Genomic DNA, 16,150 nt, shown 5'->3' on the forward strand with positions numbered 1-16,150 from the left:
GGTGGCCATGTGGTCGTCCGGACCCCCTACGGGGTGTTCACATCCAGGGTGGGGATTGTACCCCACCTACCGGTACTCCTCCTTATCTGAAGGGATTGTCAGATTTTCCATAGACTCTGGCATCCGGAGCGGGAAAACCGGGTCCGGAGGGAGCCCCTCTCGCCGAGTGGGGAGGACGGCTCGGCCGGCGTACGGGGCCACGCGGGTTCCGGCGACCCAGGAGGAATCGCCGGCAGAGGACCAAGGATCCGAGGGGAATGGGCCCTCACCACTGGGATCTCCGCCCCACACGGAAGGGGGGGGTCTGCCTGGTCCGGATCGCAGGGCGGCGGACCCTGACACCTCGGATACCCTGACGGCGCCAGAGCAGAACGACCCACCCGGGGAGTCCGAGAGTTCCCCTCTCACGAGTTCTCTGACTTCTTACTGGCAGGGGGGGAAGGAACTACTCGGCCGGGTCAGTTCGCTAGTGCCCAATTGCAGGACGACGCCCTAAAGCACGCCTGGAGCCATGTTCTCGCCCATGACGGACAGACCCGGGATTCGGTGAGTTGCCTTCCGCACCCACACTTTAGCACCAGGGGGGGCGCTGCTATACCGGGTGGTGGAAAAGGACGGGGGGGGTGACGTTAGCAAGGTGCTATTTATGGCACACACACACCTCCTGGGAGCGCATCTTGGGCATGGACAAAACCCGGGACTGGGTTTTAGCTAGGTTCTACTGGCCGGGGGTAAAAAGGGACGTAGAACGCTATTGCCAGACGTGCCCTGAGTGCCAGAGGGTAGCCCCTCGGTCACGGTTAGAAACCCACTCATTCCCATGCCCATCATAGAGACTCCATTCGATCGGATAGCCCTGGACATTGTGGGGCCCCTTCCCAAGACCAGCCGGGGACACTGATATATCCTGGTGCTGGTGGACTACGCTACCCGGTATCCTGAAGCCCTACCCCTACGCGTGGTAGCAAAGGAACTCATGCTTCCGTTTAGCCGGGTGGGGATAGCACGGGAGGTACTAACAGATCAGGGCTCCTGTTTTATGTCCCGTGTCATGAAAGAACTGCTTAGACTTCTCCAGGTCAAGCAGCTCCGGACGTCGGTGTACCACCCCCAGACGGACGGCCTGGTGGAACTGTTTAATAAGACATTGAAACAGATGCTGAAGAAGGCCATGGACACCGATGGGAAAAACTGGGACCAGCTGCTGCCCCATGTCCTGTTCGCGGTACGGGAGGTGCCCCAGGCCTCTACTGGTTTCTTGCCGTTCGAGCTTCTATACGGGAGAAGGCCCCAGGGAATCCTGGACCTCGCCAAGGAGGCGTGGGAGAGCCAGCCGTCCCCCCACCGCACCACGCTGGACCATGTGGAGCAGGTGAGGGACCGTTTGGCCCAGGTGTGGCCCATCGTCCGGGACCACCTCAGGCGAGCACAGCAAGCCCAGGCGAGGATCTACAACCGGGGAGCCCAGCTGCGCGTCTTCCGGCCTGGAGGCCGCACCAGGCCTACGCCGCCGCCTACATCGACGACATCATTATCCACAGTGACAGCTGGGATGTCCACATCCGCCAGCTGCGGGCAGTGCTGGGCGAGCTGCGGAAGGCGGGCCTCACCGCCAACCCGGCCAAATGCCGCCTCGGGTTAGAGGAAATGTATACCGGGGACATATATATACGTATACCGCCGACACTCACTAGTCGGCGGCAGAGAGCACGACTTCACTCATCGCAATCACCCAGATGAAGCACACCTGGCCGGAGGGAGGAAGAGACCTAGGGGACAGCTTAAAAGGAGACCGAGGACTCACTCTGGGGGGAACAAGAAGGACGAGCACAGTGGAAGACCGTCGATATACCACCCGACACGAGTCTCTCGGAGGCCATAGTCAATAGAGTATATTCCTTGTTCACCAGTGGTTTTTTGAATAAACGCCGACTTTGGCTTAACCTGGATCCGTGGTGTGGTGCTTGCCGTGAGTCAACAGACAATTGTGAACCGGGTCGCCACAACACACACACACACACACACTCACATGTATCTGTTGGTGGCCGGGACCCTCCAGGTCTGGACCCCCTTCACCGAGCCGTTCCTCCCCACCGTCACGCTGACGTTGGTGTTGCGGTACGCGCTGTCACACTGGGCCTGGGTGGGCCCCCGGGGACCACTGGCCCCGCACGACGTGAACAACCATGTCATGAGGGACACCTCTGGGGAGAGACAGAGAACAGAACCATTAGAACCACCGAGTCGCCAGGGAGACCTCTGGGGAGAGACGGAGAACAGAACCATTAGAGCCACCGAGTCACCAGGGAGACCTCTGGGGAGAGACGGAGAATGAGATGTTCTCACCATGTGGTCCATGACCATTAGAACGGTCATGGACGACATGGTGAGAGACAGAACCATCACGGCCGACATGGTGGTGGTGGTTGAAGGCATAAACTGGCAGAGTCCGATCCTAAGGGTCATTCAGTTATTCCTCACGCCAGCCTGTTTTCACAGCTGTGAAGCAGCTTGGATATGGACGAGGGAGGAGACTGAATGAATTACAGAAGGAATGAGGGGAGCGAGGAGACAGATCTGAGGGTCTGAGCAGCAGGTGAAGAGCCGGCTGAGCCTAAGCAGCGCTTGGGGACCGAAGGAAGAATATTACAGGATAAGGGCTTCCCAGCTGCAGTGTTAAGTATACAGCTCCTGGCCTGCCATGCATTATGCAGGAGTTTAAAAGCCTCTGTTTAAGTGCCACAGGAGGGACACACATTGAGTCTATCCCATACTCCTCTCCGGATGCTCGTTAAACCAATACGATGATTTAAGTGCACACAAATGTATGCCCATTTATTTGATGATGAAAATGTCTGCCAGCATCAAGAATTTTTTTTTTCACAAAAAGCACTTCCCTGTGATTTGTTTTGACCAATAATACTATCATGTATGGGAAGAGAGTTTTAGATTAACTAATAAATGACACTATTTTATCACATCTACCGTTGACTTAACGTGAGCACGGTGTTTTTTCAAAGCTGTTTATTCATAGTTTCTACCGCAGTGGATGGCTTTTCATCATAAGAAGTGAATAATCAGGACATGCCAAAGCCCACCTGCTTTACTAGGTGGCACTTCATCTGAAGCTTACCCTCGTCACGACGTGATAAGGAGGGGTGGTAATGCACAGAGGCTAATCTAATGGGGTAAGGATTAGTGCTTACAGTCTTCATTCTAAATCATTACCACCGGTTTCAATTATTTGTCAATATTATTTGTCACTCCCTCGGCTCTGCAGAGGGAGTGTGGCTTGTAGCAGAAAGCAACATGCTGAAGTCATGGAGCTAGAGGGGGGAGGGGGGGGGGCTGTGAGCTGCAGGTTACCTGAGGGAGAGGGCTCCTGGAGCGGGCCGAAGTGACCCGTCTGAGTCCTCCAGGTCATGGAAGAACGAGTGGTCCAGCAGCAGCAGATCAGAGGGATCTGCAGAGAGAGAGAGAGAGAGAGAGAGAGAGAGAGAGAGAGAGAGAGAGAGAGAGAGAGAGAGAGAGAGAGAGAGAGAGAGAGAGAGAGAGAGAGAGAGAGAGAGAGAGAGAGAGAGAGGAGAGAGACATAGCGATCAAAGAAAATGTTGAAGGAATTAATTATTGAACAAGACTCATTGCACAGTCAAGAATAATAAAACCTGTTTGCATTCCAGAAGTGTGTTTTACAGCAACCTACATCTTATTCAAGTAGTGTGGAAGAGGGAGGAGGGCCATGTTATTCATGGCCGGTCAGGTGAGGACTTTCAGAAGGTAGGTGTAGATTTACCTCATAAATGTGTCAAAATCGAAGATTTACAAAAGGGGAAAACTGAATTAAGGAAGATTTATGTCCTGAGATTTATTCCGATTTAGTCCTGGAATCAGTCAACTGGTGCCTGCGTTTGTGTTCCGTGTCCACAAAGTGATGAGGTTTCTACACATTGTTTCCCAACGCCACAACCTGGGCCCTGACAACACCGAACAAACTCCACGCGTGGGATGAAGGAGAATCAGCTCCATCTCATGTGAACGCAGTGGGCCAGAAGCAACATGCCAAGGTCTCTGTTGCCTGGATGTTAAATAAAGTTTTGCACCTGGAAAAGCAGTCAAGGTTAGTCCAATCCACCGTTTAAAACCCCTGTAAATAAATCATTCTGTCACTGTCCTGCAGATAAAATGAAAGAAAAAACCCTTTAATGCTTAACATATGCATTGCAAGTTACAGCATTTGTCAAATGCTATGGCACAGTTCCCAAACAATAATGAATATTCTCCAAACATGTTGCAAACCTCCAAGCCACTTGGCACTTGGTCGCAACACATTTGAAGTCGTCATTCTGTTAAACAAAATGCAAATGTTTTCGCTACCTGACTCAAAGCACGAGGCGCCGAGCGTGATGTCATCCAGAGCCAGGTCCGCGGTGGAGCCTGGCGCCCATACGGCTGACAGCCGGGACGGAGAACCTGTGGACCACACCAGACAACCGCCTCGTTGTCATAACGCGCTGCAAACACGTATGGTTTGAATAACATTGATCAAAGAATCGCTGTGAGGAGGGGAACATGTACATTTCTAATTGTGTAAAACTTCAATGAGCGCAGCGTTTTCTAAGTCATGACAGAGCCATTTAAAGTGTGTTTCACATCCCTGGAGCCAGAACCCCTCATGCTGCCCTGGTCCTCAATCAGACTCTTCTCTTCCATATCCAGCTCCCAGTATAACTGGTTATCTGAAGGCTCTTACTGGTGACGGAGGCCCGTGAGGTCCAGGGAGACGTCCTGCCAGTCGTTCGGACCACTGGCCGTACCGCTCCCACAGCAGGGCGGGGCCGCTGCTGCCATTGGTCTCCACGGAAACGGCCAGCGTGCCGTTGAACTCTCCAAACAGGTACAGAGAGAACCGCAGCTGCAGGGACATCGTTACAAAACACATTGTTACAAAAGACTTTGTTACATTACATTGGGAGTCAAGACATCTTTACAAAACACATCTTTATATTACACTGGAAGTCAAGAAATCTTTGCAAAACACATTTTTACTTACGCTGGGAGTCAACACATCGTTACAATACACTGGGAGTCAACACATCGTTACAATACGCTGGAAGTCAAGAGTACATGGACAGACTGCTAGATGGACAGCTAGAGAGAGAGACAGATGGATAAATAGATAGATGGACTGACAGTTAGATATAGATTGACATAAGTAAATAATAATATAGGATAGATCCTTAAACATGAGAGAGACAGATAGATAAATAAGAAGAGAGAGAGAGAGAGAGAGAGAGAGAGAGAGAGAGAGAGAGAGAGAGAGAGAGAGAGAGAGAGAGAGAGAGAGAGAGAGAGAATAATCAGCCAGATTTATGGACAGCCTACCTGACAGGCATTAGCAGACACCGGTGGAGGTAGAGTGGGGCTCTGGACGGACGCACCCTGGGAGGAGGCCTCCTCTCGCACCCTCAGGAGCAGGAAGTGGCCTGAGGAGCACAGTGTGTGGATGGGAGCGTGTGGAGGCAGCGGCCTACGGCGACCGCGGCATGGAACCAGTCAAGCTCTCACTGCTAAATCGCTTCTGTCGTTGTTTTGTGGCCAAGCCAAACTGAGTGAATCAATCAACAGGCTACAAAAATATTTAATGACCCACTTGCTCAAACCCCTGAAAATCCCTTTTAAGCCAGCACTCAATAAGCCCCCAGATGTCTCACAGCTGGAGCCGAACCACTCCGCGAATCACCTACCGTAAACAAATAGCTCCGGAGTCCTGTCATTTCATATGGTAGTGATCTCCAGAGAAACGCTGCTCACCATCACTCTGCTCTCAGACAATACAATCAAAGGCACGTGGAAACATGAATAACCCTGGAGGGATTTCTGCTGCCCCAGAACACGAGAAACCGAGGAGGAAGTGGAGATGAATGTCCTCCATCCATCTCGCAAGCCTCATCCGTCGACTAACATGGGAGCAAACTCGATCTCCCAGTGTTGAGAAGACCTTTTTTTTCCTACCAAACTCTTTCCACTCCATTAATCATTAAGATGTGTATTTCCCGATATGAGGCCTCAGAGCTGAGACCAGAGGCGCCACACATACCTGGTGTTCTCCTCAGTGCGTCCCCCTGTGGGTCCACCCCGGTCTCCATCATCTGCTGACCTGTGACCCGCCTCCATGAGGTGGGCTGCGTGGACACAGACCAGCCACACGCGTCTCGCTCGAAGGAACAATGGGAGCCCAACGGCAGAGCGTCTGGGTAGGGGTAAGAGACACGCAGCATGATCGTGATATTGAATGTATAGATTTAATGTGAGGTTGATTATCACACCTGCCTCTGCAAAACATCTGCTCGCCATTTATGTCTTTGCCCTTGGGCTAGTTTCCTCTCCGGTACAGAGACAACAGAGCAGATTTGAAATAACATTTGATAGGCCAACATGGGTTTTCCTGGACTGCGCTCGCTGTATTTTTATTAGTCTGTATTTATAAGACTGCTGCCTATTTTCGGCTTGAGTACGTACATCCTGCCCTAAAAAATAAAAGACTTATTTTGTTCCCTTAAGCTTGAATAATGCTCTAAAGTAAGAACTAAACAAACCAAATAAATAAACAAAAACAAACCAATTAAATAAACAAAAACAAACCCCTTCTCCTAACATTTGATGTCTTGTGGCCGCTGCTAACATCCACGTGGGTTACAAGACTGAAGGTCAGCGCTGTTGACTTTAATTAAGACAGACTGGGCTCCAATGCCCATGTAATGCAGACAATATATAAGGCTTTCTTCCTACAGGCGCTTCTGGATGAGCAGAGAGAGAGAGCGAGAGAGCGAGATAGAGAGAGACAGACAGAGACAGGGACAGAGTGAGAGAGAGAGAGGCAGAGAGAGAGACAGAGCAAGAGACACAAGACTTCTAGAAGCTAAATGTCCTCTCCCCCCCGGGCTCCACACACTGAGATTACTAACGAGCTCCCCTTCCACTGATCCCATTAGGAAGCTGTTTGCTTCCGAGGGCCTTTCCCTTTTTTTGAAATGACGGCTCTTTGACTAAAGTTTAAAAGGGTCAGAGAGAGGGAGGGAGGGAGGGAGATGCACAGGAGGGAATATTTAAGACCATCTCACTGGTGGGTCCAGAAAGCAAAAGCATCTGGTGGATTGCATGAAGAGACGTTTTCCCTCCCCTCTGTTCGTTTTCAAAACGAGAGACTTAATATCAAATGAAAATATTGAATAAGGCGCGGGGTGCCCGAGGCTTGGATAAGCTGTTTTAATATGATCTCATGATGCACCTTTTCACTCCAATTGGAAGCAGAGATTCCAGTGGGAGAATGTAAGAACATGGTTTCACTTTCCTAAAGCTACACTCTACACTCACACACTGTGAGCCAGACCTGCACCCAGAGAACAACGTGAATTCCTACGTGATACGTGATATATTAAAATTTCTAACTAGTTCGCCTGATGACTCTGGCTCTCGCTACCGGCTCACACGCCAACAAAATGAAGCAGAACCCCCTGGCTCAACGACCGAGGCACTCAGCTCAGCGTTGGGCTGGCAGAGCTTAGAGCTGTCCGAGGACATTACTCTCTGAGGCCGTAACTTTAATCCAGCTAATGTACGGAGCACCAACACAGCCATCTCCCCCACGTTCTGTTGCTCTACTCTGGCCGGCTCCAGGACTCTCAGGCCTGCTCCTACAGCTCCCAGTGCTCCCAGTGCTCCCACAATACATGACAGAAGGTCACTCATCGTATTTTTATTACATAACCCTCATTTCTATATCTATGTATCTATAGATATAGATATAGATATATCTATATATATATCTACTGTATATCTATAGATAGATAAAGAGGTAATATTTCCCATGCATGCATCCATACATATTACAATCAGTGACCTGATTGGCTGGGTGGAGGACTCACCGCAGATGAAGCCCTCGTCTTCCCCTATGGGACAGTCGCTGTGGAAGTCACACACCAGGCTCTGGTCCACGCAGCCCCCCAGCTCACACTGGAACCCTCCCTCACAGTCTAGGTCCGGGCCGCGCGGCTCTGCAAATCAGGAGCAGTTGAAGGAGGGGTCTTGGTTGAAGACTTCAGTATCTCATCACTTCCTGTCCTCTGTCTGTTTGTAAAGCGGCGTTGAGGGTCTAGAAAAGCTTTAGTGTTGTTGACAACGCCACACTATGTAACGCAGGGCACATCTTAAAAGAGTTTGAATAAAAGTACAGTCAGTTTAAAATCAGAAGCAACGCCCCCACTTCAACCACTGCAGGGAGGTTCTGATGAGAGGTGAGACACAGAGCAGGCCAACACATATCTAAAGGACATAATGAGTCGTGGGCTCTAGAGAGAACGCTGCATGTCCAGTATGCTACGCCCTGGTTGGTGGGCGGAGCGGTTACGATCTGAACGCTTGGAGACTGGGTTCTCAGTGAGTTCAAAAGGGAGAAAAAACATCAGAACTAAAGAACACCAGACACGACTCATAGGTTCTGAATGTACCTGTTTCACAGTCGATGAACTCCAGAGAGTCCAGGGCCAGAGTCACTGCCTCGCTGTCCAAACAGGAGGCGTAGAGCAGAGTCACCTGGAAGGGCTCGTCCACCTGGCCAATTTCAGTGACCACAACCTCCCATGCAGCCCTTCATGGACCAATCAGAGGAGAGCAAATCCAACAGTCACAACCTCATATATTATTACATTGAAAGGGAAAAAGCTATTTTAATTTCATCTGTAGCATTGTATCAAATAAAAAGAGTATGCTTCTTAAGTTACTTTGTGATTAAGTAGAAAACAAAAGGTTAGAAAGTAATTTGATCCAGGCGCACAATAATTATTATATATATTATTATTGTAAATGTCAATGCAAATATGTGTGCATCCCGGACAAACCCACTGACTAACGCCTGCAGCATGCACAGCCATGCAATGGATATAACCCTAGCAACCCTAGCGATGATGTTAAACATATCATTTGATATATTGAGCTCCACATGGTTTAGGTTTTGATATGTGATGTCTTCTCTGTCCCTAACACTTGTACTGTAGACCTCCAGCAAACCCAATAAAAAATGATTTGATGGTATCCACATAATTATCAGCACACTAAGAATTTGTTTTCAACAACTAGGGTCACGGTATTATCATTGCAAATATTTGATTGTTTTTTTTACAAGTTTTAATTTGGATTTGTATGTATGCATGTAATATGTAAAATGTACTGCAGGGTGCAAACAGATCTGTATTCATCTGATGTTGCAAAGCTGAACCACATCAGGCTTAATAAGAGGGCCAGCCAATCGGTAATGCAGGCATACGCAGTATTTAATCAACAGATATTATTTTAGGTCATCAGTGCGGTCTACTGACGTTACCTAGAAGTTATTTATACCAAATGCACTGGAGGGAAGGGTCAGAAATAGACTTGTTTTCATACACACACCCGCATGGTAATGAGTGTGTGTCCGTCCTTTACTCGAATCTCAAGCATAATAGAATTGCACAATCCATTACTGCACTACACACACACAACCCAAAGAGCATGCAGCCACAAAACGCTATTTGGAAATGTCCATCCATCATTCTCGTGTCCAAACCAATTACAAATAAATATATCAGCAGGGGCTGCTCCTGGATACACAAAGGCTTTGAGCCACTCGGAGGATAACTGGACTGGAGCATTAGATCAATAAGAAGTAAACACGTCAGACAACAGATGACCAGCGCAGATGTTTCCTCTGAGAAGTCTGCAGTTGTACGCCGCATGTCACAGATCCTAAAAACATTCTTTCCGTGCCTCTTTAGTGCTGCAGAAGTCTGAAGACTTCGTTCCGAAGACCCTCCCTCCTCCAAAGTTTGACGAACAACATAATCCAGCCCAACAAACCACTTCAATCCATCACCTCAGATTGGACCCGACACAGACATTGAAATTGATTACTGGAGTATAAATAACATTCAAATAATATTAAGAACCGCAGTTCAATAAACAAGCCATAACCCAAGAACCCGAGTCTGCTGCCTGAGATCTGAGAACGTACGTTTTGCTGCACTACAAGGGAGGACACGTCATCTCACTACTGCCGCTTCTTCGTCTGTGTTAAAGTCGACCGTACACAAACTCAGTACACAGCAGTGAGTTCAGGGATCCAGAGCATCTATCAATTGGTTAAGTCTAGTTAGGCCTAGTTAAAACTAGTTAAGCCTAGTTAAAGCTAGTTAAGGTGGATTAAAGAGAGGTTTCTAACCTGCCACCCAGTTGCTTGATAACCACGGAGACATCAGGTTTGCTGGAGGTGGTGTGTTGGACCAGAAGGGTGAGGTTCCCCACCACCGGCCCAGACTCAAACACCGCCAGCTGCAAACTGCACAGCTCACCACTGCCTGGCAGTACCTGGCTGCTCAGGTGGTAAACACAGCTCCCAGAATCCTCAGCGGTGGAGGAGGAGGGGCTAAGAAGCAGGAAGTGACCTGGAACAATAGAGTTTGGATTGGAAAATTGGATAGCAGTCTGAATAAACTAGTTGCTTCACAGGGTGAACTACATTCAATAAAAAAGGGTTTAAGATTCAGATTCTCAATAAATCACAGAGGATTGGCTCCACAAACCCTTTGGAAACCATCGAGAGGCCAGATCCCCCTGGAGCAGACATACCTGGGCCATCTTGTTAGACAACAGGAGCACATCATCACATGGTTCTCTGTGCAGTCTGCAGACTCACCCTGAGAGCTCCCCAGTGAATGGTCTGTGGTGGGCCTCTTCGTGCCAGGGTGCGTGATGGTTCTGGGCTGCTGTGGGGAGTAGGTCTGCCAGTCATCTCGGCTGCTGTGGTTTGAAACCCTCCAGTGGCAGAGTGATTCAAAATCACAGAAGGTGGCTGGCGTAGAACGCAGGAAAGCCTGTTATGTTTTTTATTTTTTATTTGATTCGTGGAGGCATGCAAAGTGATCTGAATACAGGATGCACATTATTAAGATGAAATTTAATGTTAAAGGACTGGTTTGTAGGATTTAGTGGCATCTAGTGTTGAGGTTGTGGATTGCGACCGACTGAATATCTCCGCTCATCTGTCCCTTTCAGATGATGCCAGAGAAGCTACAGTGAAACAGAGTACCGAGGGAAAATCATTCAGCCGAGTGGTTTGACAAAAAAAATAAGCTTTAATTTGACTGTTTTTGGATCCTCTTTAAAGGTTTCGAAAGGCTGTCAACCATAAGAAGTTTATTTTGCTGACACTGAGTATACTTCTACAATAACGGTCTATTGTTTAGCCCCCCATCTTACAAAAAAGTGTCTGCTTTTACTCACGCACAATAATCACAACACGACAATTCAAATATTAAAGACAAAGTCGACTAAATCTCGAATCATGGAAGATTTGAGGTCCCCCCCTGTTTAAAACGTGAATATAACAAAATATTTCTGTCAAGTGTATTGCACTAGATGCCACTAAGTTACCTTTCAGATGTTATTTTGAAGGCATATTCAACTGCGTGGATACAACAGGCCAACAAAATTATGATTTCAGTCTTGTGTTCAGTGTTGTGAAATAAGTAATAAATAAAAATCTACAGCAGAGCTGAGATTCATTCAGCAGAGCAAAGGAGACAGAGGAAGGGAGAGAGACAGAGAGAGAGAGAGGCCGATGGATGTACATCAAGAGAGAGGCCATAGAAATAGCAGAAAAGGGAGAGAAGCAGGGAAAGGACTGGAAACACAAAAGGTTTGGTGGAAAAAATTATTGTAAAAACATGAGTTTGAAGAGGATGTCAGTGAGGGGAAAGACATGAATATGACCTTCCATTTATTGCAATCTGTCCAATATGCATGATGCTTCATAACCTAACAACATGTGACAGTTAGTAGGACTGTTGTTACAGGATGATGCATGATAACAGCTCCATGTTGTGAGAACAAAACACAGAGATCTTAGCCTGCGTGTGACCACCTACTTGACTTACTTTGGCTTTTGGCGGTTGAGTCCAAATGACGAGAAAACACATAATCGGCCAAGTTCTCCTCAAGCATCGTGTTCAGAACAGCACGGTTGGTACCACACACTGAAAACCAGAGAGAGAGAGACCGTTAATTTAATCCTTTCATCACAGCATATATTTGAATTGGGTTACAGAAATATTTGACAATACTCATCTTGGCATGTTATTGAAAACAAGTATGCTTTAATTTACATATGAGCTTTGGATTGTCTAACAGTTGTTCTTGGGGTTATCTTGCTGATGGAAACCAGTTTTTGCGACAGGTGAAGATATAGTATATCTGAGCTTGTAATTCTGCCTTTCATTTTCATATATTTGGAGGGTTTCTTGAAAGGTGAATTTCACCACACTTAATTCACATGCATGTTATAGCACGTGAATAGATATATTATATACCGTACATATATATATATATGTATATATATATATATATATATATATATATATATATATATATATATATATACACAATATAGAAGGCAGGTGTGTCAACATGTCAAATGACCCGGCCCATACAGAAAAAAACAAAATCACATGAGACCAACTACACACTTGGTCACGAGTCTCATAAATAAACCAATGTCTGTGCAGAACAAGGGCCCCCCATCAGTGGCGAGAGATGCATGTTGACCCCCCCCCCCCAACCCCAACATGCATGTGACAGCGCAGGGAGCCCACACACAAAGACTTCATACAATGTCACTGGTCATCCACTCAACCCCCGCTCCCCTCCGCGACCTGTGACCCGACCGGGACGGGGGTCACGGTGCTCAGGCGGGACGGATCACTTTATTCAAGAGGCGGAGGCTAAAAGGAGACGATGTTGATGAAGAGGCATGCCAACTTGGCTAAATGGACGCCTGTTCGGTTGGTAATTATAGAAGAAAACAAGCCATAAATAGAGATGGCCGCATATGGAATGGAATAATTGAACCAATTGAAACCATTGACCAAAATGTTTGTCTATTATTAGTATAAGAAAATAAATAGTATCTTAACTCTCTCTCTATCCCTCTCTCTCTCTCTTTATCCCTATCTCTCTATCCCTCTCTCTCTATCCCTCTCTCTCTCTAGTTTCTGTCTCCCTTCCTCCCATATTCTCGTTTCCCCCCTGAAGTATCGAGACAGCAGAGAATCCTGCAGAATCACACAATGTTCTAGGCTGGTGAGTAAAAACATGAGCAGGAACGCCCGGGTCAGGCCGGTTCGGTTCCCCGCCAGCACATCCATTCCTGGGGCTGCAGCCTCAGACCTCCAGCTGTGTGATTGGTGCCGCACCCATCTACATCGCACATGTTCCCTTCCTGTTTGTTCAAGACCCAGAGAACCAAGAAAGTGAATCCCTGGCAACTGTTTCTCAACAGTGTGGAGGGGCTGTGCTGACGGCTTTAGGGTTCTGATTGACGACTCTGGAGAGGAATGGTGGCATGAGGAAGCAGTGCTGCGGTGTCTGGCTTGTGTCAGGGTCACTGGTGTAGGGATGGCTCCATCCCTGCTAGTGTTCCAGGCCAGCTCACGGTTGATGGAAGAGAGTCTGGAAGTTTGTAATCTTGAGCAGCTCTCAGGAAACGGCACATCTGACTTCAACTGGCAAGAAACCCAGGCTGATTTGCCTCCAGAGACCTGGCTTCAAACATCCTGTCTTTCCTCTCTCCCACCCTCCCTTCCTCCCTCCGTCCCCGTCTCTTCTTTCCTTTCATGTTTCATTTTCCTTCCTTATTTCCCTAATGTGATCCCTCTAAACATGATGGTTGTATGAACCCTGGCATCTTTCTGTGTCCTCTGAGATCAGGAACTCTCTCCAAACCGCCACCTCAGCCTCCTCAGCCTCACACTGTGTTCCCCTGTCCCTCTGTCAATAGTGATTAGGACGGGTCTTGACACTGAGACGCTCCAGTGCAGGGTCTGCCGTACGTTCTCATCCTGCTACAAGAGCAGGTCTGAGCTTTCAACGTCATCCTTGTTAAAAAAATAGTTTTAACTACATAGCTGTTCTGCAGTTATCAACAGAGTATTGTGCATGTTCCAAGTCATGAGTAGGCAGTTCATCCCAGTTACAAGAAAGAGCACAAAATGCGCTTCCACGCCTGCAAAATGACAGTTGACAGAAATTTGGTTTATGCAAAAAAAAAAGAGGAAACAAGTAAAGAAACACGGTAAAGACGAAGATGGCACAATTTCCTTCTCAACCAAATCCCTGAAGGCTGCGAAGCTTAAATCACAGAACTCAAGTTCACCTCCCAACCGCTCGGAGTGGAGTGCTAATCCCCCCACTCCTGATCCCACCAAGCCCCTAGCCTCCCTGCCCGTCAAGCAAGGTCCGGTCCGCAGCCATAAGCATAGGAGCGTTAGTATTGTGTTTTTGGTCAATGTTAAGTCATTTATCGTGGAATAGTTTGTCATGAATGGGAAGACATTGTGTTGTTTGTTTCCCATGCAAGATGTTTCATTAGCCTTGGTTATGGTATATTTAGTTACGATTTAGAACTAACACAACTCTCTAGAGTCCTGAGTATCAAAAACAAACAAAATAATGGTCAGTGACTATTATTAAATTATATTATTTATTATTTGATAGAAGGGGTTTACTGCATTTCATTCTAAATGTTGCCGTTTAATACTTACATTCACCATGTGAGTTACACAACAAACTGGGCTATATATATACTGTTACCCACTATAAATTAAATTTCCGCACAATAAGATAATTAAATCAAATGTAGCGCCACTATCTTCAATGCATAGTTTGGCCCTTTGTTACAAATAAGTGGATACCTCCAACTTCCCAACAGCAGATGGGCAAACACATTGGGGAACTCTGGAGATAGTTCATAAATGGAGAGCTTTGTACGTTGTTTTGGTCATTTTGGATAAGCCTGTAAAGCTCTGGCATTTATTGGGGAGTATGTTTTTGTATACTAGCTCCTATTTCCATACAAGGGAAAATAAAACTTAAAAATAAAACCTTGTTGTTTTTTCATTCCACTCAACTGATGCCAGTTCTGTAAAACCTACCAATAAAACCACAACTTATGTAAAAAGAAATGCAACTATAACTACATGGAATTGAATTTGGAGCGTTAAACTATCAGAATGAAGGAGTTATGCTGAAGTCTGTAGTGAACTGAGCAGAGGTTAGGATATTCTCTGCTCTGGAAATAAAAGCACTCCACTTATTGCACTCTCACTCCGTTCCACGCACAGTCAGTACATTACAAATAATAAATCATCCATGAATTGTAAGGATCTTGAAGAAAGAACCAGCATCAAGCATCCCAACAGTAAACAAGATAATTAGAATGGATTATATTTATATTAGAAATTCCTGTCCCTCTTTGATTACTCAGGAAAACCCAACAGGTTTGCATGTTAATAAATTAATAAAACAAAATGAACTACTTCAAAGAGTTTGGCCTATCATATTCAAATACAGAACTGAATTAAGCCAGATTCCATCACTGAGTCACCCTCCCTAACATTCTGCCCACTGTTCTGTTTGATGTGAGGTTCTTTACCAGACAGAACCGTTCACGTCCAGATCCAATGCGTTTTGCATTGAGACCATACTATTTGTTTTCCCCATCTAGACCTACTTCTAAAGAGCCTTGTGCAGGGAAGACCCGTAACTCAATTTAACTTTAATTGGTCGCAGCTTGGTTCAAATTTGAACATTTACTATTTAGCATTCTCACAACCTGTCTTTCTTCAGAGAGCCTCTTAGATGGCCTCCTTCTATCCCTCTTTCCTTATACTCAACACACAGAATGGCATCATAAAACACTTCTTTAAAACATAAGACAATCTTTTAAGAGGCGTTTGGAATAACCAAAACCACCTTTTTAAAATAGACGTCTCTATCTGGACTTCAGTCCATGGAAGATAGATGCACAGATGTTGGTGAAAGTCAAAGCAACATTGTAACCTTGGGATATTATCATAAACACACTTTCTTTTATTTATATGAACTTCTTTATTTTATTTTTCTGGTAGATTATAATTAATCAATTAATCAATTAATTAATAATTATAATTGATTGTGTGATTGGCTGGAGTTTTCTTAAATATTTACATTTTTTATATTATCAAGAAATACCCATACATGATTTATATACCTTTTAAAAATGATAAGTCATATACGGCTGATTTAT

The 16,150-nt window shown here is 46.4% G+C and overlaps 1 protein-coding gene across 1 annotated transcript in view; it reads right to left on the reverse strand.

Moving 5' to 3' along the window:
• Window positions 1–16,150, reverse strand: part of ltk (leukocyte receptor tyrosine kinase) — a gene marked incomplete at both ends in the record, with an annotated part of 57,932 nt that overhangs the window by 23,077 nt on the left and 18,705 nt on the right. Inside the window, 9 exon segments of the mRNA XM_084481737.1 lie at window positions 2,030–2,204; window positions 4,375–4,470; window positions 4,783–4,912; window positions 5,383–5,483; window positions 6,098–6,250; window positions 7,926–8,054; window positions 8,508–8,647; window positions 10,253–10,475; window positions 10,727–10,882. Coding sequence (XP_084337863.1) covers window positions 2,030–2,204; window positions 4,375–4,470; window positions 4,783–4,912; window positions 5,383–5,483; window positions 6,098–6,250; window positions 7,926–8,054; window positions 8,508–8,647; window positions 10,253–10,475; window positions 10,727–10,882 — 1,303 coding nt within the window.

The sequence above is a fragment of the Micromesistius poutassou genome (genome assembly GCF_964030765.1).
Source record: "Micromesistius poutassou genome assembly, chromosome: 17".
Classification (NCBI taxonomy): Eukaryota; Metazoa; Chordata; class Actinopteri; order Gadiformes; family Gadidae; genus Micromesistius; species Micromesistius poutassou.